At 49.4% G+C, this 26198-nt stretch overlaps 1 protein-coding gene across 1 annotated transcript; it reads right to left on the bottom strand.

The window, feature by feature from the left end:
* Positions 1-4365: 4365 nt before the first annotated feature.
* Positions 4366-25791, bottom strand: LOC136768378 (ephexin-1). The gene is made up of 16 exons (XM_066722564.1): positions 25329-25791; positions 17022-17519; positions 14901-15770; positions 14726-14795; positions 13979-14037; positions 13495-13706; positions 13168-13328; positions 12440-12592; positions 9531-9660; positions 7546-7620; positions 7086-7178; positions 6595-6749; positions 6335-6502; positions 5956-6041; positions 5641-5745; positions 4366-5546 (listed from the first exon to the last, which is right to left on the bottom strand). Exons 2-16 carry the CDS (start codon positions 17416-17418, stop codon positions 5374-5376), a joined length of 2907 nt encoding a protein of 968 aa, XP_066578661.1. The 5' UTR covers positions 17419-17519; positions 25329-25791; the 3' UTR covers positions 4366-5373.
* Positions 25792-26198: the final 407 nt, after the last annotated feature.

The raw sequence follows: 26198 nt of genomic DNA, 5'->3' as shown, positions 1-26198 counted from the left end.
AGGTGCTTGGTCTGATTTATGGAATAAACTTGTTAGGCCATTGGTCTCAGGCTAGTGGTGTTAAAGCTGGTCTCTACTCTGCTTCCTTTTGGGATCTTGAGTTGTAAGATTTACTAGCTGCAATAACTTGAGTTGCGCTTGGTACCAGTCTTTAACAGTTTTCTTGTAGCTCCCATGGCTTACAAAGGTTATCCCCAATAACATTTGATTTCAATGCACTAAATGCAAGTGGCTTGAGTGAAACTTCCAAACCTATTACGGTGAACTTTGATAAATCTTTTTAAATCCCTTTTATTTTAGCCTGCTTAAATGAGAACCTCCACTAATTTTAAAGTTGTATTGCTTTCACTTGTTTTGGTCCCCTGAATTGATTTAATATAATGGCTTCATTCACCGCAACTGCGCAGAAAAGCGTGCATTGGAGTGCAGCGGTTGGGAGGACCCAGGAAACTGCCCTCACTTTTGAACACTGCCAGGGGTGTAATTCAGCACTGCGGGTAGTCTGCTGTGTGGGCTTTCCTTGCCGAGACTTATTTGACTTTTAACTGGACGGTGTCCCTGTATTTGGAGGTGAAGAACGCCTGAACACGTTTCTACGAGTCGCTGTTAGGGACACTATAGTGCTCTGGGCGGGGTGTACGCTGGGGAAAACGCGTCGGCTTCTCCTCCTTTGCGAGCAGCCCGGCGTTTGGACGGACCGTCTCTGGTGCCGCTGCCGCTGCCGGACGGGACGTTGTGCGTGTTTTCACTGCATTGTAACCCAGACGTAAGTGCACCGCTTGAAATATAAGCACTGGCACTAAATAGAGGAGAAAAGCGCTGTGCGCGTCCGGGGGGTGTAGTAGTCGAGGGGTCCCGCTGGTAATTGCTTACACAGCTATAGCACATATAGCACAACTATGTAATTCAAATACAGCTTTCATTTTCCTTTCGTTTGCGTTTTGCCTGCCGTTGTGTCGGTCATAATGGGGAATTTAAAAACTGCAACTATAGCCGTCTGGTATCTTAATAATGACCTCCGAGTGAAACTATCTATCAAACGAGCACCAACATCGGGCTTGATCGCGTTTTTTAGAAATGCAATACCTTTACTTTAATAAATACACTAAGTCCGTTTTATACACAGCAAATACTGTATGTATAGAATTGTAAATACGTTTATAAATGTTTATTATAAAATCCAGTACCAGTTCATAGTAGTTAATAAAACATACTGCATTTTGAAATGATTAATTTGTATTGAAGTATCACAAAATGATAACCTACATTAGTGTTAGTGATATTATTCTAATGCTTTGCAACACAAACCTCTTCAAATTGTGCTTTATCTAATAACAGATTCCTCCATGAACATAAAGATGGAGTCTTAGCCTATTTTGCAAAATCAAGAAACGCATTTTGTTATATATAATTGCAGGTGTGTTTTGTGTGGGAATAAAAAAGACTCAACTACTGACTTAAACAGTATTTTGAACAATATTAAGATCCAGACCAAAAGAAAGACGTGGCGATGTTGACTGCAATTTCGTCCAAACGCAGATTACAATCTCGTTAGATTCCCGACACACTGGCCAAAATCTCTTTTGATTAGATGTACTTGGCCAACAGACTTTACAAAAAATAAAAAGGTTTTATCTCAATATTTGAACACTGTAATTCTCTTTCCTTCTATATAATCTTTATCAAAGTCCGTCAAGGGTCATTTCTATACAAAGTATTTATAAAGTAAATAAAACCTTTATAAAGTCAGTTTCTGCTATAGGGTTTGTTAGTTTAGTATTTTAAACTTTTCTCTCCTCATTTCACTATTTTTTTTCTACAAAAGGGAATTCTGTACGAAATTAATTCAAAAGAAAAAAAGTCGGCTTCAAGCACAGGCTTTGCGGGTGTCAGGTTTGTGGATTAAAAAGGCATGTAAAGTGTGTTTGTGATGCACAGTGACCTGGGACTCCAGACTGTGACTTGGCCCGGAATGCCTCTACCCATTGCCATGATGCCCGGATCGGGCAGTGGAGGGGACGCCCTGCGACTGGGGCTCGGCTCAGGGGGGCTCTGTGGCACACGGTCACCTCCTGCACCTGCCCCGCAGGTAACCATATCGTCCGCACACCTGTCGTGAACTGGCCAGATATTCCCTCTCTCTCCCTCTGACTGACCCTGTCCTGTTGCCCTCAGAGCCGGCGCCCCTCGGTACTGCCTGGCCTGTCGTCCCGCACGCTGTCCCACCCCTCCTTCTACCCGCTATGCCTGGCCATGGGGTCGGTCCCTGCCCACCACAGGGCCTGCGTCTCTGACTACCCAGGTTAGTGGACACCTGTGTGTGAACTGGACTGGACTGTGTCTCTGCAGGACCAGGGCTGAGACCCTGCTGGACTGGACTGTGTCTCTGCAGGACCAGGGCTGAGACCCTGCTGGACTGGACTGTGTCTCTAGTCTGTGTCCCTCTACTGGTTATCAAGCCACTCTCCGGCCCCTGACATTCAGCCCTTCCCATTGGTCGATTGTAGTGCCCGTCATGTGTCCGGCCGACTTCTACTACACGGACCCTGGACTGCCCCCCGGGACCCGCATCCACAACACAGTGTCACAGCTAGAGGTGAGTAAGGAGAGAGAGAGGGGGAGAGAGAGAGTGAGAGGTGGGGGGTAGTTCACTGCCAATAAAGCTCTTGTGAATTGAGCTGACGAGCGCGAGACGGAGGACAGCAGGACGCTGGACGGATAAAACACAGCCGATGTGTTCAGATCAGGGTTTGACTGTGACACCTGCTTGTGGGTTGGGTGGGTGGGGGGGGGGGGCACAGCAGGGGTTTAATTCCTGCATTGCTGGGCTCTAATGAGACAAAAGGCTTAAGAGATTAGGGAGGGTCCAGACACATAACCCCCCCCAATAACCCAATCTTTAATTACAGCGACAATCTAGTGCAGAACAGCTATTCCTTCTTTTACATTTCATCCTTTCTTTTTCTCTTTTTCTCCTTGCTTTCTATTTTTCTTTCTCTTTCTCTGTTCTTTTCTATTTTTCTTTTTCTTATTCAGCACCATTTTCTAGCCCAACCTATCCCCTTATATGCACCTATCAAGAGACACAGCATGTAGTAAATGTACAGTATAGCGCAGTATAGAGCAAAAAGCCAGGAAACTTTAGTGCTGACCAGAGTCTGAATGGAACTAAATTAATTAGTGTGACTCATTAATGTCACGGGGAAATTAAGATTTTAAAACCATGTACTGATCAGAATAACACTAAAAATGGTATTAAATGTCTGTTTTCACTATAAAGGATCCCAAAACTGTCAATTTTGTTTTCAGATTTGTTTATAATTATTATGATTTATATGCTTGCTATAGGAATTGACTTTGACCCCCTCCCCCCAGGTCCTCGAACACTGCCGCCTCAACACCCCCGCTCCCGTGATGTCTGCATGTCAGGCGCCCCCTGCAGGCCCCGATCCCTTCAGGGCTGCCCCCTATCCCAGCCGCCCCCTGGGCTGGCCATCTCGGTGCCCCCCCAGGGCCATGTCGGGGGGCTCCTCCGTCACCATGGGCTCCAGCAAGGTGGAGATCATCCAGCTGAGCGAGAAGGAGGACCAGGCCGTCACCAGCCTCCTGCAGCTCCGGTATGATGGACAGATTTCCCAGCATGCCCTGCCCGCCGATCCTAGAGTACTGGCCCGGCTTCACTGTGCGCTGGAGGACTGTGGGATCCCTGCGGATTCGGTGCCAGGCTCCCAGCGGCGCTCAGAGGCCGAGATGGAGGCGGCGGAGGTCGGGGAGCGGGGGCTGGGACTGGGTATGGGGACGGGGACGGGGGAGGGAGGGAGAGGGGCTCGAGTCGACTTGAGTGGGTGAAATAACAGGAGAAATCTCTGTACCAACCTGGCGTAGGGGGAGAGGAGAGGGCTCGTGTCAGCCGGTTCAGCTGAAGAACCGTTATTATTAGTTCAACTTTGTTTCATTTCTGTTTTACCTCAATTTGTGTTATATTTGTATATTATTTTTAGATTGTGCATTATAATGTTTTTTTCATTTTTTTTTTTTAATGGTTATGGAGAGACGCTTCCTGGAGGAAACCTCTCAGGCTGCATTAGCCACAATAAACGCCTCCGCCTTTCCCAGTTACAAATGTCATGTTTCCATTTCTGTGCGTGCCTTGCTCTGTAATCAGAGGTCCTTTGGGGGTGGAGCCAGCGTGGTTAGGCAGGAGAATAGTGCCCGAGCTCCTGGCAGCGAGACTAAGATCTTATTTGCTTGTACTTGTTGGACACATACATTATTCATTTCAGGAGTTAAACATCACATTACCTCAGACTGTCATTTGAGTTTTATGTATCTTTTCAACATAAACATGTTGACCCCAAACTGACTCAGGAAAGTGACCCTACGTTTGCTTCGGTACAGCTTTATTCCATAGGTATAAACGAGACAATTCAATCCCACCCGCACAACAGCAAGCAACAGACTTCACCTCGTTTATATTTTTTTGGGGGAAGTCGTATGAGGGGGCAGTGCCGTCCCACCCCGTTTAACCTGCCTTTGTGCACTGGGAAGGAGAACGTGTCTGTTTCGTCTTCCTCAGCCGCCCGGTCTTCCGATGGCCGGTTCTGAAGCCCGCGCTCTAAAGTGTTAAGTCCCGTCTGTGTGCCGTGGGATTGCGTGTTGGGGACAAACCCTGGTCCTAGAGAGCCCACCCTCCCAGTGTCTTCTGGGATTGTTTATTTATTTATTTATTACTTTGTTTAATTTATTTCATCCAATGTAATCAAGAGCCTCTGCCTCCTTACCAAAGAAGACAAAGACGTGTATTTAAGGCGGCGGCAGACGTGCTAGAAAGTGCCCCATGCTTCTCCACTCACATCTCACGCTCCATAAATTACCACACTGACACCGCGCCGCCGTGCCTGGCCAAGGGAAGTGGTAGCTTCTCCCTGTGTCTGGTCTCGGCGGCATCAGAGACTCTTGGTCTGATCTGTAGAAGTTTCTGTCCACACACACACACACACAACAACAAGATGAGAGGCAAGGCGGTCAAAGAACGTCAGATCTCAGGAAAGTTGTTGAAAAAGCCCGCGTTTCAGAACCGCAAAGCCGCGCAGTCCAGTCCAGTCAGGAAGAACTCGAACTCGGACTCGAAGGCCTTGGTGGCGCCTCTCCACAACAGCCCTCCCTCTCTTGGGCCAGGCAGAGATAAAAAAGGCAAAAAAGGCAGCGTCTAGTGTTTGTGCCACCCAGATCTGTCCCCAGAGGACGTGGGAATGGCTGTTCACGAAACCGGCCCACGTGCTCCTTGTTTCAAAATCCACAGTTATCCAGGGGGAGGAGCCTGTGGGGACCCTCCTCCTCCTCCTCTTCCTCCTCCTCCCCCTCCCTCCCCTTCTAGGGCCCGGTCTTGCTCTTCAAAGTCGTGGTGATCTGGGTGGCGGCCTGCATGACCCGGAATCGCTCGCGCAGGTTCCGTCTCCGCACGTGCTCGTTGGTGATCTCCAGGACCACCTTGCCAGGGAACCAGCCCTTGCGGCCATCGGAGAGCGTGCTCCCCTCATACCAGCCTGAGAGAGAGGGAGAGATGCTCACAATTGTTCTAGTCGTGCTTCAGTATTGCATGCTTCACACACACTCTCACACCTCTGTCTGGCCACTCACCTTCGTTGGTCTTGCGCAGGATGTTGACGATGTCCGTCGGCTCCAGACTCAACTCGTCAGCCTGCTGTGCGACGTACTGCTCGATACACTGCACCTGGGGACAGTCTGAGAGAGAGAGAGAGATGGTACAGTTAGTATTGGGGCGGTGAGAGAGAGCACAATCCAAAGATGACCTCGGTGGAACCATATCCAACAAAGCCAACTCAGGTCCAAGTGAATTTATCCCAGCATGCTTCCCAACCTATACCCAGCCTTGGTGATGGCTTTCTCCCTAGCGTGTGCACGAGGCCGGCAGCCCGAGCAGGAGGTACCCACCCCAGTCCTCGTACACCGTTTCCTCCTCTGGTTTCTCAGCCTCCCCTGGATTGGGGAAAACTGCCATCCAGCGGTCCAGGTCCGACCTACAGAGGGGGGGACGAGGACAAAACACAGGTTGACGTGCCTTCCTTCACTCACCACCTGACTAGACAATCACCAGTGACTTTGACTCGTCAATCACCAATGACTCCCGACATTTAACACTTGAAATTTGTGTTAAAATTTTATTAATTCAGATGACGATGGGGTCAATTAACTGTGCGACCAAGCAAGAGGGAGACAGAGACAGAGAGTAAAGTAGAGAGACACATGGAGAGCGAGAGAGACAGATGGAGAGAGACACAGAGAGAGAGAGAGACAGTGAGCGCTACTCAGCTGTGTCGGGGCCTTGAAGACATGCTCCATCATTTTGCCCTGGTGGTTCTCCAGCAGCGTGAGGCTGAAGCAGAGCTCCAGGCCCTGGGTGGTCGCCAGGTCGCCCGTGTACTGCTGCGCCTGGACCAGCGAGCGGTGGGCGTGGTCAATGACAACATACCGCTCGGCACTGCAGGGGGAGAAAGGGCCAGAGGGCAGCGTTAGTCTACAGACCTGGTACCATCAACCTAGCCAGCATGCTTGCCTGGGTGAGACGCCCACCTCTTCTTGCTGGTGATGAGCATCAAGTCGTTGAAGAGGAAGAGGTAGACCGGGCTGAACCGCAGCCGCAGGCTGAACAGGGTGCTCCCGCGCACCAACTCCTGCAGCTCCCCCCGCTTCTCCAGGTAGCGGTTCTTGCAGATGATGGGCACGGCCTGTGGTGGGGGACAGGGCCGAACATTGTAATCAAGGGACACGTCGAAGAATCGGGCCTTGTGCCATTTCTTGTATTTATCCTGCTGGTTTTTGTTCCAATTACTTAATTGAACCCTTCATTGAAGTAATATTTTCCTTTATTAAGGAGATTATTAAGGAACCAACTTTTTATCCGTTATACAATTTAGAAAGTAAAATGTAAGCAAATTACTTAAATTAAGGGTTCAATTAAGTGAGAGCTTGGTTGGAACAAAAACCTGGGTTGGGAACCACTGCTGTATGTAAAGCATGTATATTTAATGTTGTTGTCATGTGGCAGGGAGATGTGGGCTCACCTTGAGCTTGTCGAACTCCAGAGTCTGTGCGATGTGGATGAGCTCCTCGGTCTGCTTCATCTTGCCCACCTCGCTGTTGCACTCCTCGATGATCTGGGAGGAGGAAGAGCCACAGGAGACAGCTGGGACCATCGATCATAATGAATTCTTGCCGACAAAAATCGCCGTCGCTTCTGCCCGCCTTGTAGTGCCAGTCGCACTCTCCCTCTCCAACTATCTCTGCCCCTCTATGTGTCTGTCTGTCTGTCTCTCTCTCTCTCTCTCTCTCTCTCTCTCTCTCCCCTTCTCAGCCTGTCTTACTCTCTCTGCCTCTCTAGGCCTCTCTCTCGGTCTCTGTCTGTCTCGGTCTGTCTGTCTCACACTGTCTCACTTACAGTCTTGCATGATGTCCCTCAGTCTCTGAGTCTCTCACTCTCTCTCACTCATTCCTTCACTTACACTCACACTCCCTCTCTCTCACCTTGGAGACGGATGCCAGTGCCTTGGATGCGGTCCTCTCCTTCTCCGTCCCCTCCTCAGTTCTCTTAAGGATGTTCTGTCGGGGCACAGAGAGCGTTATTACCGAACCACACCCCCACATTGCTGTCTGCCCAGCCTCCTGGGGGGGGCCTGAGGCGTGTACCCCTGAAATCGCCACAGGAGACAGGAGGAGAAAGCATTTTCCCCCCACCACACAGGCACAACTGGGGAGAGGGCACAAAAACAAACAACAAATGGCTATGCAAAAACAAGGGGGAAGGAGAGGGGGGAGAGAGAAGGGGGGAGAAATAGAGAGAGAGAGCGAGAGATGGGAAGGGAGGGATATACAGTGAGGGAAAAAAGTATTTGATCCCCTGCTGATTTTGTACATTTGCCCACTGACAAAGAAATGATCAGTCTATAATTTTAATGGTAGGTGTATTTTAACAGTGAGAGACAGAATAACAACAACAAAAAAATACAGAAAAACGCATTTCAAAAAAGTTATAAATTGATTTGCATGTTAATGAGGGAAATAAGTATTTGATCCCCTATCAATCAGCAAGATTTCTGGCTCCCAGGTGTCTTTTATACAGGTAACGAGCTGAGATTAGGAGCACTCTCTTAAAGGGAGAAAATCTCAGCTTGTTACCTGTATAAAAGACACCTGTCCACAGAAGCAATCAATCAATCAGATTCCAAACTCTCCACCATGGCCAAGACCAAAGAGCTGTCCAAGGATGTCAGGGACAAGATTGTAGACCTACACAATGCTGGAATGGGCTACAAGACCATCGCCAAGCAGCTTGGTGAGAAGGTGACAACAGTTGGTGCGATTATTTGCAAATGGAAGAAACACAAAATAACTGTCAGTCTCCCTCGGTCTGGGGCTCCATGCAAGATCTCACCTCGTGGAGTTTCAATGATCATGAGAACGGTGAGGAATCAGCCCAGAACTACACGGGAGGATCTTGTTAATGATCTCAAGGCAGCTGGGACCATAGTCACCAAGAAAATAATTGGTAACACACTACACCATGAAGGACTGAAATCCTGCAGCACCCGCAAGGTCCCCCTGCTCAAGAAAGCACATGTACAGGCCAGTCTGAAGTTTGCCAGTGAACATCTGAATGATTCAGAGGAGAACTGGGTGAAAGTGTTGTGGTCAGATGAGACCAAAATTGAGCTCTTTGGCATCAACTCAACTCGCCGTGTTTGGAGGAGGAGGAATGACCCCAAGAACACCATCCCCACCGTCAAACATGGAGGTGGAAACATTATGCTTTGGGGGTGTTTTTCTGCTAAGGGGACAGGACAACTGCACCGCATCAAAGGGACGATGGACGGGGCCATGTACCGTCAAATCTTGGGTGAGAACCTCCTTCCCTCAGCCAGGGCATTGAAAATGGGTCGTGGATGGGTATTCCAGCATGACAATGACCCAAAACACACAGCCATGGCAACAAAGCAGTGGCTCAAGAAGAAGCACATTAAGGTCCTGGAGTGGCCTAGCCAGTCTCCAGACCTTAATCCCATAGAAAATCTGTGGAGGGAGCTGAAGGTTTGAGTTGCCAAACGTCAGCCTCAAAACCTTAATGACTTGGAGAGGATCTGCAAAGAGGAGTGGGACAAAATCCCTCCTGAGATGTGTGCAAACCTGGTGGCCAACTACAAGAAACGTCTGACCTCTGTGATTGCCAACAAGGGTTTTGCCACCAAGTACTAAGTCGAAGTGGTCAAATACTTATTTCCCTCATTAACATGCAAATCAATTTATAACTTTTTTGAAATGCGTTTTTTTCTGGATTTTTTTGTTGTTATTCTGTCTCTCACTGTTAAAATACACCTACCATTAAAATTATAGACTGATCATTTCTTTGTCAGTGGGCAAACGTACAAAATCAGCAGGGGATCAATACTTTTTTCCCTCACTGTATGGGGAGAAGGAGAAACCCAAGCAGCATCATTGCCCTGGGGGGAGCGCACCTCGATGAGCATCTTGATGCGTGTGATCCTCTGGAAGGGCAGCAGCAGGAAGGACATGAATGGCAGCCGCTGGCACTGGGGGGACTCCTGCAGCCGGGCAATCACTGTGGCGAACTGTGAGTTCTTCTGCCTGGAGGGGGGTAAACACAGGCATGGTCAGAGGGCAGGAGGGCACCAGGCATAAACTCATCTACAGCTGTGAATGTGTATGTGACTGTTAATTTGTATATGTGTTTGTGTCTGTCTGATTGTAAATTTGTGTGTCTGTGTCTGATTGTAAATGTGTGTTATTGTGTCTCACTGTAAATGTGTGTTTGTCTCTCTGATTGTAAATGTGTTAGTGTGTGTGTCTGACTGAATGTATGTGTGTCTGTCTCTGTCTCATTGTAAATGTGTGTTTTGTGTTCGTGTCTCATTGTATATGTAACTGTGTCTGATTGTATGTATCTGCTTGTAAGTGTAGCGTTATGTTGGGTGTATTTGGATAAGAGCATTTGGGCTCTGAGCTGAAGCGCTGATCTAAAGAAGACCTCTCCCCCCCCAAAGTTATCAGATTTCCTTAGCTCATCAGCTTGGAACTGGTTTGCATCAAAGTGACAGTTTTGGGGAGGATGGCACCGAGAAGAGGCCAAATAGTTTTGAATTCTGCTATGAGATGTCTGGAGAAAGGGGCCTGTAGGTGATAAAAACTCTTTGAAGTGGATGAGAGCCGAAATCCCGACATAGAGCTACGAACCCGGGCCAACCGGCATTTCCAAAAGATGGCATGGATTGACATCAGTCATAAATCAAGCCCCCCTCCAATAGGACACTGGGGGCTGAAACCGAAATCCAATCTCAAGAACTCAGGGACCAATCACCTATTGATCTGACAGACTATAAGGAACGCAGACAGTCTCTCTCTCTCTCTCTCACCTGAACCAGAAACTCGCTGCCACAGCTCAACCTGTAGCTCTGTTGCCAGAACCGGAACCAGAAACCAACCAAGTCTTTGCCGGCAACAGAAGAGTTAAACTGGGAGAAGGAGAGTGAGCCGTACGAAGAATTCTTTTAAAGGACTTTATTAAATAAAGAACTTTACAGACTGCGCTGCCCGCCTGTGCCCACCTGATCAGTGGAGTTTTACAGCTGGACAATTGGACAAGTCGACTGTATACGAAAGTGTCAGTCATTTAAATAGCTATTTGAGTCTTAAGAAACTTGACCCTTGGAACAAACAGGGCCCTGCTTTCCTCAAAGACTTTGTCTTCAAGTAACTACGGTGGAACCCCTGCTTACAAAGAAGATTTTGTGCACAACCTTGGAGCCTTCAAACCAGTGGAAAATCTGTTTGGAAACGACTCTACTTTCGCGAAACCCCAACTTCCAGGTGCATCGACTGAGTGGAAGTTCTTGGACAAAGCCGAACCGGACGGCCTTTGTTCCAAACCACACGGACCTCGTGCCGTGTGCTGTTATCTGAGCCCGAAGCCAGAGAGGCCTCTCTGCGATTAATCTGTGATTCATAACTCTAGAATGTGTAATATCATTTAGTTTTCTTAAATATAAATGTGTGTTGCATTAAACTGTTTTGTTGATAATTTTAGAAATAAAATCTGTCAACGCCGAGAAATATCTTCTCATTCCTGTTTAACTGTTTAGTCTGAAATTGACACAAGTTAATAGACATTAGATTATTGGTGGCCCTGCCTATCCTTAATCATTGAATAATAATCAGTTAAGGGAAATTGTGGTAACAAGTAATGATAGGATCTTTCTCGGCACCTAAACGTAAATGAGACTAATATATATATAATGAGAAGTTACCTGACATTAAATACTAACCTGCGTAGTTATTTAATGTCTGACTAACAATACTAATGAGAGACTCACCTTCGTCTTACTAACCGGTATTGTAGTCAATGTGTTTATAACCTTTTTTGTTATCATATGCGATCCCATGGTCTTTGATTTGGTCACGGAAGTGATTTGTCTTTGATTTGTTGATCTAGAGTTGAATTTTAATTAGTTTTTCCCTTTTGTATAATTAGTGTAGTGCTACATTTAGTCTTTGTTTTTGAATAAATTTGACAATTTATATCTTTGGAATTGGTGTCTGCGTCCAATTATTACAGAAATTGAGTTCTACAAGATTCCAGGATTCGTGATAAGGTGATACTATAAATTCACTTCTTTAATTGAAATGTATAAGTGTACCTTACGCTACATAAGTGTGTGTCAGACTAAGTGTGTGTGTGTGTGTGTGACTGAATGTATGCATTTTGTGTTCATTGTCTTGTAAATGTGTGTGTTTGTCTCATTGTAAATGTGTGTGTCTGATTGTGTGTGTGGGTGTGTCTGACAATGTGTATGTCTGTCTCATTGTAAATGTCTCATTGTAAATATGTGCGTGTGTCTCACTGTATATGCATCGGTGTCTGATTGTATATGTATGTCTGCTTATGTCTGCTTATATATGTGTGTCAGACTAAGTGTGTTTTGTGTTCATTGTCTCATTGTAAATGTGTGTTTGTGTCTGATTGTATGTGTGTGTCTGACAATGTGTTTGTCTCATTGTAAATGTGTCTCATTGTAAATGTGTGTCTCTCATTGTAAATGTGTGTGTGTGTGTGTGTGTGTGTGTGTGTGTGTGTGCTCGCGCGCAATCCCTGGAGGGGTTCAGGCGGCTCCTGTGGGATTTCCAGCTAATTTCAATACAATTCAATTTGAATAAAACTAGGCTAATTTGAGTTCCCATCCCCATAACGACTCCAATTGAGTCATCAACACCCCGTCCCTCCCCCGCCTGAGGGATGAGTGAAAACGAGAAACCATGTTTGAGGCCTTTCCGGGTTCGTGCCAGGCATGAAGCAAATCACTTCTGGGTCGGACAGGAAGTGAGGCCCATCCACACACACACACACACTCACATTAGTGCGCTGTAGGTCTTCTCCTGGTAGATCTGGTTGCGTACATAGTCGATGTACACATTGAAGTTGTGCTGGGCGTGGTAATGGATGATGTGACAGATGTCATTGATGAGCAGGCTCCTGTCCACCTCCTCCTCCAGGTCTTTGAGGAACCTGAGAGAGAGAGGATTGGGGGCGAGGGTTGTTAGGCCTAGTTTCAGAGTTTTAATGTTAGAGAGTGTGAGACGAGGGGGGGGCAAGGAAATGGAGAGAATGAGAGAGAGGTGAGAGAGAGGTTGTGGAGGGGGCAAGGGAGAGGAGGATCAGGGATGGGGGAGGGGGAAAGTAGAGAGGGAGAAGGAGAGAGGAACGGGGAGGCTGAGAGGAGAAAGGAGAGAGGGAGCATTCACTACAGAGATTCCCAGACTGCTGCACTCTGGGTGAACAACGATAACAACAACAACAGGAAGTACCCGTATGTCTGAATGCACGAGGTGTCACAGCTGGCATGACAAGAATGTCACCTTCCCATTGTGTGTGAGTGTCGCAATCCTGTAACTTCACCCGTGCGAAGGGGGAAGTGAGTGCAGAAACCAGAAGTCAGCCGTGATAAGAGATAAGAGAAAGGCGAGATTGTGTGTGTATATCTGTGTGTGTTTGCTCTGCATCTCCCCACGTCCATCACTGCGTGCGTGCGTGTGTGTGTGTGTTTCCCAGTGTCGGCCTCCCGTGTCCCTCGCCCTACTGACCTCTCGCTGATCTCGCTGACCTTCTGGATGTTGGAGAAGAGGGTTTTCTTCTCCCGGATGATGAGCGTCTCATCCAGCTCCCGAGACTCCATGAAGTGGCTGGTCAGCACCCTGAGGGAGCGCAGGTAAGAGGCCTCAGACGTCAGCACTTCAAACATGCTCTGAGGGACGGGGGGGAGGGAGGAAAAGAGAGGGGGAGAGAGGAGGAGAGGGAGAGAGAAGTGAACCGCGTGACACAACTATGTCTTATCCAGGCCAACCACCCCCCATCCACCACCATCACTGGGCCCAACCCGTCCCCCTCTCAGCCTCTCCCCTCGTTCTCACCTCCTGGCGCTTGCACTCCTCGGGGGTGACCTGTCCCAGCATGCCGCTGTCCCTGACAGAGGGCATGTCCTGCCACAGCGAGCTCTGGTTGGGCCCCATGGACAGCCTCTCCGCGCTGAAGTCCTGGCTGGTCTTGCTGATGTTCCGGCACACGGTCTGCCGCCGGATCTCCTTTGAGATCACCGTGGCTCGGTAGGTCTGGTAGAAGGGCTCTGGGGTTGGGGGGGAATCAGGCCGAGCGAGGGTTATCATGGATGTTTTTAGGGGGGTGGGGAGGGGGTGTTGATGTGAGGGAGAGCTCACTTCTAGGTTCCAGTCAAGGGACAGCACAGGGGTATCAACCTAGGTAACATATTGGGGTGCTTCTAGACTCATTAATGATCATAATTGGTTCTTAATTGCTCACTATTGATCATACTTGATCTTAACTGGTCTTAATTGGGATTGACTGGTCCTTAATTGGGTCCACAGGTGGTGGCCTTACCTTCCTGCAGCCTCTTTTCCCAGTCTATGGACATCGTCCTGGGCAGCGTGGGGGGCGGCCTGCAACAGAGACACAAGGACAATGAGACGGCCAGCCTGCGGTGGGCAGGGGTCACCACGTGCTGCCGCCCCCTGGTTACTGTACCTGACGCAGGACAACGCGATGATGGCTGTACAGAAGCACAGACGCTTTGACTTCCTGCTGGGGGGGGTGGGGGAGACGGATAGCATTACTGATTCAAAGTTCCTCCCACTCCCCAGGTCTTTCTGTGACCCCCTACATACACACACACAACAATGTGTTGTCCTCGGTCGGAGCCGTCTGACACTATTGTGACATTCCATGACACTTTTGTAAAAAATAATATTGGGAGGGGGAGTAATTGTAATTCTGTAATTCAGGCACTGTAATTAACACTATAACTATTTAAAAAATCACACTGAGGGAAAAACTATCAGTTCAAGGAAGGTGGCACTGAATTACTGGACAGCCTGACACACACGTTTCTCGTCTGCTGTGCATTCATCCTCTGGATCTAGAGTCGTCTTACGGGAGACGGATTTCAAAACCGAAAGGTGAGAACAGTCCCCGACCGGTTTTGTTGGTGTCCCGGAAAGGGCTGGAATTCCTAAGCCGTGTCGGGGGGAGCTTTGGTGTGAAGGAAACCCTAGTCGCATCGCTGCCGTGCGTTCGCTCCGTCTGTACAGCAGAACCACTCCCACTGCAGAACGCGCACCCCAGGCTCACCTGGGCTGCTCCTCCTCCTCTTCGTCATGCTCCACCTTCTCCCAGTCGCTCCCGATCTCGTCGTCCGCGTCTGCAAAGGAGGAAGAGGGTCGTCAGTCAGAGCCCAGAGGGTCCGTCATGGCGGCGGACGCTAGCCATTCACAAAACCTATTTCTTGACGTTACCCCCCACCTACCTTGGCTGAGGTCCCGGGGAGGCATGCGGTGTGTGGGGGGCAGCGGTGGTTGGCGGCAGTGGTGGTAGATCTGTGTTTTGCGGGCGAGGGGTGGCGTGGTCTTGTTGGGGGGCCTGTCGTTGGGGCCCAGGGAGACGGGCAGGCCGCACAGCCTGCCACCAGCAGGCACGGAGGTGGGGCGCAGTTGCCTGGCACCGGTGGGGAGGAGGGGCACCCTGGGGGGGACGGCGGGGGGGGGCGGGTCCTCTTGCTCCACGGAGGAGGAGGAGGAGGAGGGCAGCGCAGGCTTCTCTTGGGACCGCCTCGGGGGCTTGGTGACACAGATGATGGGAATGGGCTTCGCTTCCTGCTCCAGGTTCGGGGCGGGGTCTAGGCTCGTTTCGTAGATATCTTCCTCTTCCTCTTCCTCGTCCTCCTCCTCCTCCACCTTCACCTTCACCTTCACCTCCTCCTTTATGTCTTCTGCCTTCTCCACTGCTTCTTGGCGTTCCAGCTGGGGGGTGACTGGTCTCCCAGAGGACTCAGGGGAGCCGTGGGTGGTGTAGCGCATCAACTGGACGGCCTCAGAGTCAGAGCTCCTCCCCAGGGACTCCTCCTCTTCCTGTGCAGAATCAGAGGCCCCGCCCACTAAGGTGACCTCGTACAACCCCTCCTGCTCTTCTCCACCTTCCTCTTCTGCTGTATCCTCCTCCTCATCCTCCACCTCGGCCGACTCAATGGGTACCCACTGCAGTCTCATGCCAGGCCTCTCGTGGTGGCAAAGGCACCTGCAGTCCTTCTCACAGTGCAGGCGGGTGGCCGCTACCGGGGCCTCCTCGCCAGGGCTGATCTCCGGCTCTGGCTCCGCCTCCACCATGCTCCCGTCTGGATCTGGGAGAGAGAGAGTGAGAGAGTGTGTGAAAGAAAGCGTGAGAGACAGCAAGAGAGAGAGAGGGAGAGGGAGAAAGACGAGCTGGTGCCACAGGGAAGTTTGGTTCAGGGGGAAGCACCTCCTGTTTGGGAACTGTCCAAGCCCACATCCTCTGTCACCATTCCAACCAGGAAACGGCCAGCAGATTAGGGGTTCCCAGTCAGCAGAGTCCACTGTCCTTTTTATCTCTCAGGTACCTATCCATCCTCCCCAAGATGACCGACAGTATGTGGCCTTCCTGTTTCCACGCGACCCTTGACCTTGAACGGCATGTACAGTAGAGCTCGTGGTGTATCACGGGGTATGCATTTCCGACTGGATCAACTATTGTTCCCTGCAAACCCCCACCTCCCCACCTCCCTAAGCTACACCACTGTCCCTGTTCACTCCTCTGAATACAGGGATACATACATCACTGTACACCAGGGGCCTGTGCGATGCCCAAACCCTTCCCCTTACAGTGAGCCGAGTCCACAGTCAAAGATGGCAGCACTCCATTCACCTTCAAACACACCATCACATGACTAAGGCACTACTTGTTTTCTTTATATTCGCCAGCAATTAGTGCCGGTGCTGTTCTAGTTGTTACTGCGACAGCGAGTCTTTGATCTCTGACGTGTAGGACACATTCCTTATCGGTTACTGAGCAGCCCCTCCCTCGGCACGGGGGGGGGCCTGCATTCCCCGGGTGCTCGCACCAACCTGTTCCCATTGATCATGTGACCCAGCAGCCGCCCAGCCCTCCCTGAAAGCAGCCATAGCCTGGCAGACATCCTGACATCACCCCCTCCCTCCCACTGGCCCGTGTGTGTGTCTGTGTGTGTGTATATATATATTTATGTGATATAGGACTAGTAATATGGAACGCCTGACTTTTCCTATTTTACTTTACAAACCACACATTTGTTTGGTTTGTTTGCTTGATTGTCTTTTTATTATGGTTTATGTATTTAACTTTGTATGTAAATCAGCGACCATAGCTGTATAGAAGACTTAAAAAGTTGTGTATTCGATCCTATTTTTGCATACACATTCACACAAACTCTCACAGACACACATACACACACACACACACACAGACTCTCACAGATGCACACACTAGCATGCGCTCACACACACTCACAAACTGAGACACACTTTCACACAAACAAACATTCACACAGACGCACACACTCACAGTACAATTCAAAACAACAACACAATGTCAATACCTGATCTCCCTTCGTTCTCGCACAAGGGTGCAGAAGCCAACCTGTTCTCCGTTCCTCCACCTCCCTCTCCTCCTCCTCCTCCTCCTCCCGCGTTCTCCCTCAGAGTCCTGCTCTTCTTCTCGGGGAGCGGAGGGGCCGACCCCCCGGGGTGGGCAGCCCTGGGGGGCTTGGGCTTGACGGTGGGGGCTCTCTTGGGCTCCCGCCGCAGCCCGCCCCCCCGCTCCTGTTGCCGGAACTGGCTGACTATGCGCTTCACCTTCCCGGAGCCCCGGTCTGTGGCTGTCGTGGGGGGCGGTGGGGGGCAGCGCCGGGGGCTGGGTTTCTGGGGGACGGGGGGCTTGGGCTTGGTGAAGAGGTTGTGGGGAAGGGGCAGGGGGGCCGTCTCCTGGAGGGACATGGCTGGGATTTTGTAGGGGGGGTGGATTCCCTTACAATCCAGAAAAGGGGGGAAAAAGGTGTGGTGGTCAGGGTGGGGTCACCAGGCTTCAGACATCCTACCTGCAAGAGAACATACATAAACGCATAAATACACAAGTCACATTCTCCCCCAAAACTCAGGGCCACCGACCAGCTGAGCTGCTGACTGGCCTGGTTGAACTTACACTAGGGGACGAATAGAACTAGATTAAGTAACGTGTGAGAAAGACCTAGGAGTCTACGTGGACTCCTCACTTTCTCCATCCAAACAATGTGGGGAAGCAATAAAAAAGGCAAACAGAATGCTAGGGTATATTGTCAAAAGTGCAGAATTGAGATCAAGGGCAGTGATGTTCAGACTGTACGATGCACTAGTTAGAGCTCATCTGGATACTGTGTGCAGTTCTGGGCTCCACACTTCAAGAAAGATATCGCTGCTCTAGAGGCAGTTCAGAGGAGAGCAACCAGACTTATTCCAGGTCTGAAGGGAATGTCCTACTGAGAGACTGAGGACCTGAACCTTTTCACCCTGGAACAGAGGAGACTACGTGGGGACTTGATCCAAGTCTTCAAAATCATGAAAGGCATCGACCACATCAAACCAGAGGAGCTTTTCCAGATCAGCAGGGACACACGCACCCGGGGACACAAATGGAAATTGGGCTTCAAGACAGAAAACAGGAGACACTTCTTTACACAGAGAGGCATCACAATCTGAACAAACTCCCCAGCGATGTGGCTGAAGAGACAATTTGGGAACATTTAAAAATAGACCAAACAAGCACGATGGGTCGAATGGCCTCCTCTCGTTTGTACATTTTCTTATGTTCTTAAATAAAACGATCAGAAGTTACTGCTCCGAGTGCTCCTGCGGCAGCCCGAGTCACGGCCACAAGGATCTTTCCTGATGACGATTGTGGTCAGTCGAGGTCAATTAAACGCGCTGCGGTCAAACTCCTGGAGGTGAACTAGATAACCGAACGGTGTCGTGGAAAGGAAAAGAAAGCCGCTGTGACTGGAACTGAGGGTGAGCGCAGGGTTGCATTTGACTATCTGTAAACTCCCTTATCAGCCTCATCGGTCATTTCCCTACTGGCACACTGTTGGCTCTCGGCCGTGTTTGCGCTCACCTCCTTGAGCCTTGCTGGCACAGCCCAACTCCACTCCCTCTACAACACTGAGAACACTACTGCTACTACCAATATGAATAATGGAGTTTGTGCTTCACTGACAGATGGCCGTTTTCTCTCACACACCTATAGAGAGCTCCTGATTCGATTCAATTCAATTCAATTCGGTGGTTTGAGCAGATTTCCAAAGCGCTGTGGTTTTCCGGACGCTTGACGGATCTGAACCCATGTCGTGGTCGAGTCAACCCCCCCAGAAAGATAGGAATTAAATTAAAAAAGAAACGGTCAGTGTTGTGTTTGTCAGGGTGGCCCTCCCCTCGTGGCTGAGCCCGTGTCTTCTTATCCCCCCCGATCCACTGAGTTAATCTGTCTGTGACTGGCTTATTCACCATCTGCAAGCTGAGCTACTGTGACACTGCGCACCGTGTCGGTTTCTGCGTTTCCGAGTCACCTGCTCCAGGGAGGCGAGGGAAACCTACAGCTTGGTGATTAAAACTCGGTGGAGCTGTACACACACACACTTTTGTATTGCTCATGTAACCTTAAGGCATCTGTCAATAAATAATAATTCACACACTCACACCTGTTATTGAATGTACCGTCTAACAATGTGCTTTGGCAACATGCCCGTCATGCCCATAAAGCAACTTTGAATATGAATTTGAATATCAATTTGAATTGCAAGACCAAAAACACGGCTCCCTGGCAGAGCAGACCGAACACATGGCCAACCAACACAAACATGTTGACATAACGTACTGGGTGCTCAAGGGACTCCCACAGTATTGTTCTCTCTCTCTCAGCTTGTAAAGCCTGGGAAGAAAAACAAGTTTTTCTGCTTCTCACACTCAGGCCTCAAGCGCCTGTGACCCTTGAGCCCTCTCTCCCTCCTCTCTCCTCGACCTTTGATAGAGAACGAGGTAGGGTGGTGATGAGAAGAAGGGAGGAGGGGGGTAGGCCTTAAGGACAGCTAGAAGAGCCTATGGACCACAACAGGGGTGTGAGCAGTAAATTAATGTTAGAGAGAGAGAGAGAGAGAGAGAGAGAGAGAGAGAGAGAGAGAGAGAGAGAGAGAGAGAGAGAGAGAGAGTGATAGGGAATTATGAGGGTGTGTCTGTGTTGTGGCACTGTCTTTTGTTTTTGTCTGACTGGTGCAGCAGTAAAGAGGAGCCCATTAGGAGGAGATCTACAGATGAGGATGAGGGAGCGGGTTCAGGGAACGGCAACAACAACAACAACAACGTGTGCGGTTCAGACCAGGTCCTTCCAGGCCAGAGAGAAAGAGCTCTTATCTCGAAATCTGCCAGGATCTACTCTCCAGTGGATCTCGGGCCCGTGCACTACGGTGAACCTGTGAAGGCGGCGAGGACCTAATCATCGTTTCCAGCTCCATTGTCAGGTGATCAGAACACTGTCAAATAAAACGACGCATAGATGGCTTTATAAATGCAGTGCCAGGTGTGAATGGTACCTTATTGTTTTGCCCTGGCCCGGATTGCAGGGACACAGATAAGACCACCTCGTCGTGCAGCTGTTCAGTCAGGTTAAGCGTTTTACCGGCCTGCAGAGCTCAGTACACATTTGTGGCCTTACTGAGAAAAACCTGCCCAGACAGAGAGAGACATAGACACAGATACACGAAGGTTTTTAACGGCCGCGGCCAGGGCTCCGCTAGGCCGCCAACTAAGTAAACAGAATGAAACTCTCAAAAAGAAGCCCATGAACCTTCAGGAATGTGCCCAAACGGCACACCACCACGTCACCAGAAAGGACCTCCGACAACGAGGAAGTGGCTCGAGCCGACAGGAAGGCGTGGACGGCAGGAACGCGAGAGGCACAGGATTCCGGAAACGACGGATTCCAGTTTCACTGCCGACGAGAAGAGAGAACTGGCGCGCACGTGCTGGGACTGGACCTGTGAGGCCTCCAGCCCCCCCGTCTTTAAGCAGGAGTCCCAGGAGAACAGTACAGCGAGAGACACCACTGTTCTCCTGGGACTCCTGCTGATCCGACTGTATTTTCTCATCTACGGACTGTATTCTGTCCGGCTTTTAAAGACGGGGGTTGTTGTGATGACTGCAAGGGTCCCGGGGTCAGGGGGATGTCTGCTAATAAATAAATGCATGAATAACGATAATAAGGATGTGATTACTAGACAGAAAGTCCAAAGGTGCTGCATACATGTGGGGGAGGGTATTGTGGTCAGATGGCCACGTGTCATCGTGGTGATTTGATGGCGATTCCTGTCTTGACTTCAGCTTCCTCTTTACGAGTGCATGAGGAAGTAGCACCAGAATATCACCACCCCCCATCCCCCAGTCCCTGCGGCCATGTCTGTGTGTATGTATGTGTGTGTGTGTCTGTGCATACGCACATGAGCGTAGAGACTGCATGTCTGCAAATGTGTGTGCACGTGAGTGTGTGTGCATGCGAGTGTGTGTCTGAGAGAGTGTGTGTGTGTGTGTGTGCATGCGAGTGTGTGTCTGAGAGAGTGTGTGTGTGTGTGTGCATGCGAGTGTGTGTCTGAGAGAGTGTGTGTGTGTGTGCATGCGAGTGTGTGTCTGAGAGAGTGTGTGTGTGTGTGCATGCGAGTGTGTGTCTGAGAGAGTGTGTGTGTGTGTGCATGCGAGTGTGTGTCTGAGAGAGTGTGTGTGTGTGTGCATGCGAGTGTGTGTCTGAGAGAGTGTGTGTGTGTGTGCATGCGAGTGTGTGTCTGAGAGAGTGTGTGTGTGTGTGCATGCGAGTGTGTGTCTGAGAGAGTGTGTGTGTGTGTGCATGCGAGTGTGTGTCTGAGAGAGTGTGTGTGTGTGTGCATGCGAGTGTGTGTCTGAGAGTGTGTCTGAGAGAGTGTGTGTGTGTGTGCATGCGAGTGTGTGTCTGAGAGAGTGTGTGTGTGTCTGAGAGAGTGTGTGTGTGTGTGTGCATGCGAGTGTGTGTCTGAGAGAGTGTGTGTGTGTGTGCATGCGAGTGTGTGTCTGAGAGAGTGTGTGTGTGTGTGCATGCGAGTGTGTGTCTGAGAGAGTGTGTGTGTGTGTGCATGCGAGTGTGTGTCTGAGAGAGTGTGTGTGTGTGTGTGCATGCGAGTGTGTGTCTGAGAGAGTGTGTGTGTGTGTGCATGCGAGTGTGTCTCTGAGAGAGTGTGTCTGAGAGAGTGTGTGTGTGTGTGTTCAGAGCCGATGTCAAGGCTGAAGGTACAGAGGCAGGAGTACTGGATGCAGTTGCCTAGGGAAGAGTCAGTGCACTGTCTGGAATGAGAACTGGATCAACCTGTACTGTGACAGGGTTGTGTTTCACTGTGCTGTACTGTGCCATGACTGTGTTGTGTTTCACTGTGCTGTGACTGTGCTGTGCGGTACAGTGTGTGTGGGTGGCTGGATGTCCACCCCAGCGTGCCCAGTGCTCCCAGTGTAAACAGCCTGACAGGAAGTGAGGATAGGCGTGTATCCTGACTGGCGACTCTACAGGAAGAGGGGGTTAGGGGGCACCTCTCTCTCTCTCTCTCTCTTTCCCTTTACAGACTCAGACCAGAGCTCAGCCTTAACCCGCCATGTGTACAACCCATCATGCCCAAGCACAAAAGGGAGCATCCACCAACACAGGGTGCAATTTGCTTTTGTAACCTTATGCAGACTCAGCCGCCTTAACTGAACAAATTCACTCTGTCTGGAGGAAGAGCGTGCATTTGTGTACATTTGTTTGTGTTTGTCTGCGCCTGCATGTCTGTGTGCATGTGTGTGGGGTGGTACGCGTTTGATATATTATGGTGAGGCTCTGACCAGGAATGGCATTATGAATTAATATATTCATGTATTTATTCATCCACTCATTCAATATATGAAACACGTGGTGATGGTGCTGTCAGAAGCACGATTGTACTGCTGACGAAGGCTAGTGTACTCGATGGACGGTGCTGTATTGTGTTGTTCTGTAGTTTGCTGTATTGGATTGTACTGTACTGTGTTGTGTGTCTTTACTGTACTATGTTGTGTTGCATTGCGCTGTGTTGTGTCCGTACTTTACTGTGCAGTGCTGTCTTAACTGTGCTGTGTTGTTCGTCTATACTGTGCTGTGCTGTGTCCTTACTTTATTGTGCTGTGTTGTGCGTCCTTACTTTACTGTGCTGTGCCTGTGTCCTTACTTTCTTGTGCTGTGTGGTGCCTCTTTACTGTGCTGTGCTGTGTGGTGTGTCTTTGCTGTGCTGTGTATCTTTAATGTGCTGTGTGGTGTGTCTTTACTGTGCTGTGTGGTGTGTCTTTGCTCTGCTTTGTGGTGTGTCCTTACTTTATTGTGCTGTACTGTGCGTCTTTACTGTGCTGTGTTGTACGGTGTGTCTTTACTGTGCTGTGTATCTTTACTGTGCTGTGTGGTGTGTCTTTAGTGTGCTGTCTATCTTTACTGTGCTGTGTTGTACGGTGTGTCTTTACTGTGCTGTCTATCTTTACTGTGCTGTGTTGTACAGTGTGTCTTTACTGTGCTGTGTATCTTTAATGTGCTGTGTGGTGTGTCTTTACTGTGCTGTGTATCTTTAATGTGCTGTGTGGTGTGTCTTTGCTGTGCTGTGTGGTGTGTCCTTACTTTATTGTGCTGTACTGTGCGTCTTTACTGTGCTGTGTTGTACGGTGTGTCTTTACTGTGCTGTGTATCTTTACTGTGCTGTGTGGTGTGTCTTTACTGTGCTGTGTATCTTTAATGTGCTGTGTGGTGTGTCTTTGCTGTGCTGTGTGGTGTGTCTTTGCTCTGCTTTGTGGTGTGTCCTTACTTTATTGTGCTGTACTGTGCGTCTTTACTGTGCTGTGTTGTACGGTGTGTCTTTACTGTGCTGTGTATCTTTACTGTGCTGTGTGGTGTGTCTTTACTGTGCTGTGTATCTTTAATGTGCTGTGTGGTGTGTCTTTGCTGTGCTGTGTGGTGTGTCTTTGCTCTGCTTTGTGGTGTGTCCTTACTTTATTGTGCTGTACTGTGCGTCTTTACTGTGCTGTGTTGTACGGTGTGTCTTTACTGTGCTGTGTATCTTTACTGTGCTGTGTGGTGTGTCTTTAGTGTGCTGTCTATCTTTACTGTGCTGTGTTGTACATGGTGTGTCTTTACTGTGCTGTCTATCTTTACTGTGCTGTGTTGTACGGTGTGTCTTTGCTGTGCTGTGTATCTTTAATGTGCTGTGTGGTGTGTCTTTGCTGTGCTGTGTGGTGCGTCTTTACTGTGCTGTGTATCTTTATTGTGCTGTGTGGTGTGTCTTTACTGTGCTGTGTGGTGTGTCTTTATTGTGCTGTGTGGTGTGTCTTTACTGTGCTGTGTGTCTTTATTGTGCTGTGTGGTGTGTCTTTACTGTGCTGTGTGGTGTGTCTTTATTGTGCTGTGTGTCTTTATTGTGCTGTGTGGTGTGTCTTTACTGTGCTGTGTGGTGTGTCTTTATTGTGCTGTGTGTCTTTATTGTGCTGTGTGGTGTGTCTTTACTGTGCTGTGTATCTTTACTGTGCTGTGTGGTGTGTCTTTACTGTACTGTGTGGTGTGTCTTTGCTGTGCTGTGTGTCTTTACTGTGCTGTGCTGTGCTGTGTAACTTTACTGTGCTGTGTGGTGTGTCTTTGCTGTGTGTCTTTACTGTGCTGTGTGGTGTGTCTTTGCTGTGTGTCTTTACTGTGCTGTGTGGTGTGTCTTTGCTGTGTGTCTTTACTGTGCTGTGTGGTGTGTCTTTGCTGTGTGTCTTTACTGTGCTGTGTGGTGTGTCTTTGCTGTGCTGTGCTGTGTAACTTTACTGTGCTGTGTGGTGTGTCTTTGCTGTGTGTCTTTACTGTGCTGTGTGGTGTGTCTTTGCTGTGTGTCTTTACTGTGCTGTGTGGTGTGTCTTTGCTGTGCTGTGTGGTGTGTCTTTGCTGTGCTGTGCTGTGTTGTGTTGTGTGGTGTGTCTTTGCTGTGCTGTGCTGTGTTGTGTTGTGTGGTGTGTCTTTGCTGTGCTGTGTGGTGTTGTGTGGTGTGTCTTAACTGTGCTGTGCTGTGTATCTTTACTGTGCTGTGTGGTGTGTCTTTGCTGTGCTGTGCTGTGTTGTGTTGTGTGGTGTGTCTTTGCTGTGCTGTGCTGTGTTGTGTTGTGTGGTGTGTCTTTGCTGTGCTGTGTGGTGTTGTGTGGTGTGTCTTAACTGTGCTGTGCTGTGTATCTTTACTGTGCTGTGTGGTGTGTCTTTGCTGTGCTGTGTATCTTTATTGTGCTGTGTGGTGTGTCTTTGCTGTGCTGTGTTGTACGGTGTGTCTTTACTGTGCTGTGTCCTTACTTTATTGTGCTGTGTTTTTGGTGTGTCTTTACTGTGCTGTGCTGTGCTGTGCTGTACGGTGTCTTCACACACGCATGCCCAGAGCAGAGACAGGTGCGGTTCAGCGCGGTACCGTCCACATGGCCCACCTGTCCCCCGGGCCGGACCCCACGCCCCGCTGTCAACACGTGATCCCGATAACAACATCCAATAATGAAAGAAATACACAATACAGACAATAGCCTGCTCAGCCTCAACGAACCCACCCCACACACACACACACACTGAAACCAGTATTCAAACTGCAGTGATTGAACATGCACCGAGATAAAGCCCATCCTGGGACACGGGGTTCTGGATTCGCAAGACATTCTCTTCTGGACTCTCTTATGCATTTGATGGCAATAATGCAGCCGGTGCCCGTTTAAAACAGCACTACACAACCTCTCTCTCTCTCTCTCCCTCCATCTGTCAAAAAGAAAAGGAAAGAGAGAGGTCCGGGACGGGGACTCACCTCTGCCCAGTCTGGGAGGCGCAACGCCGTGAACGCAGTGTCCCGCTCCGCTGCCCCCAGCGCCACCAGCCACAGTAATAATGGCTATAATTATTATAATAATAGTCCGACAAATCCGCCGTGCAAAGTTATATCCCAAAGCCACTGCGCGCTGCTCTTCCTGCGGGGGACTGCGTGAGAGAGACCCAGACACAGAGAAGGGGGCAGCCGGTACCGGTCTTCTTATATTTCTCTTATAATCCCAAACAGGACAGCGAGGTTTCCTCCTCTAGTCTCCCAGTCCGAGGCGCCGGGACCCGGGCGGCTGTGCTGATCTGTGTGCAGCCGATGGATACACTGTCTCAGATGTGCTTCCCTTTGTTGCGCCTGGACTCGTGTGTGTGTGTGTGTGTGAGCACAATGGTTCAGTGCCTGCCTGCCTGCCTGCCCCCCTCCTGCTCTCTCTCTCTCTCTCTCTCTCTCTCTCTCTCTCTCTCTCTCTCTCAGTTGCATTTACACTACACACTTTTTTTTTCTTCTCTCGCTTCTGTTTTACAGACGATTGTCGGTTTCCGCCGAGGTGTCGGGGGAGTCCTGTTCACACCCAGAAAGATCAGTGTACAGAGGATAATACTACTACTACTACTACTACTACTAATACTAATAATAATAATAATATAAACACAGCAAAGGTACACATTTGTTCAACTAAAATTCAACTAAAATCTTGAATTCAGTATTCGTATTCTAATCGTTCTTATTCTTGTGCCTAGCGTTCTAATTTGTATTGTTCGTATTCGTATTCTTATTGTTCTAATTCATATTGTTCTTATTTGTATTCTCATTGCTCGAATGACTATATATTGTTATTATTCTTATCGTGCTGGTGTT

The sequence above is a fragment of the Amia ocellicauda genome, chromosome 14 (assembly GCF_036373705.1).
Source record: "Amia ocellicauda isolate fAmiCal2 chromosome 14, fAmiCal2.hap1, whole genome shotgun sequence".
NCBI classification, from domain to species: Eukaryota; Metazoa; Chordata; class Actinopteri; order Amiiformes; family Amiidae; genus Amia; species Amia ocellicauda.
Note: the sequence above shows the minus strand (reverse complement) of the source record. Positions and strands in the feature narration are given on the sequence as shown.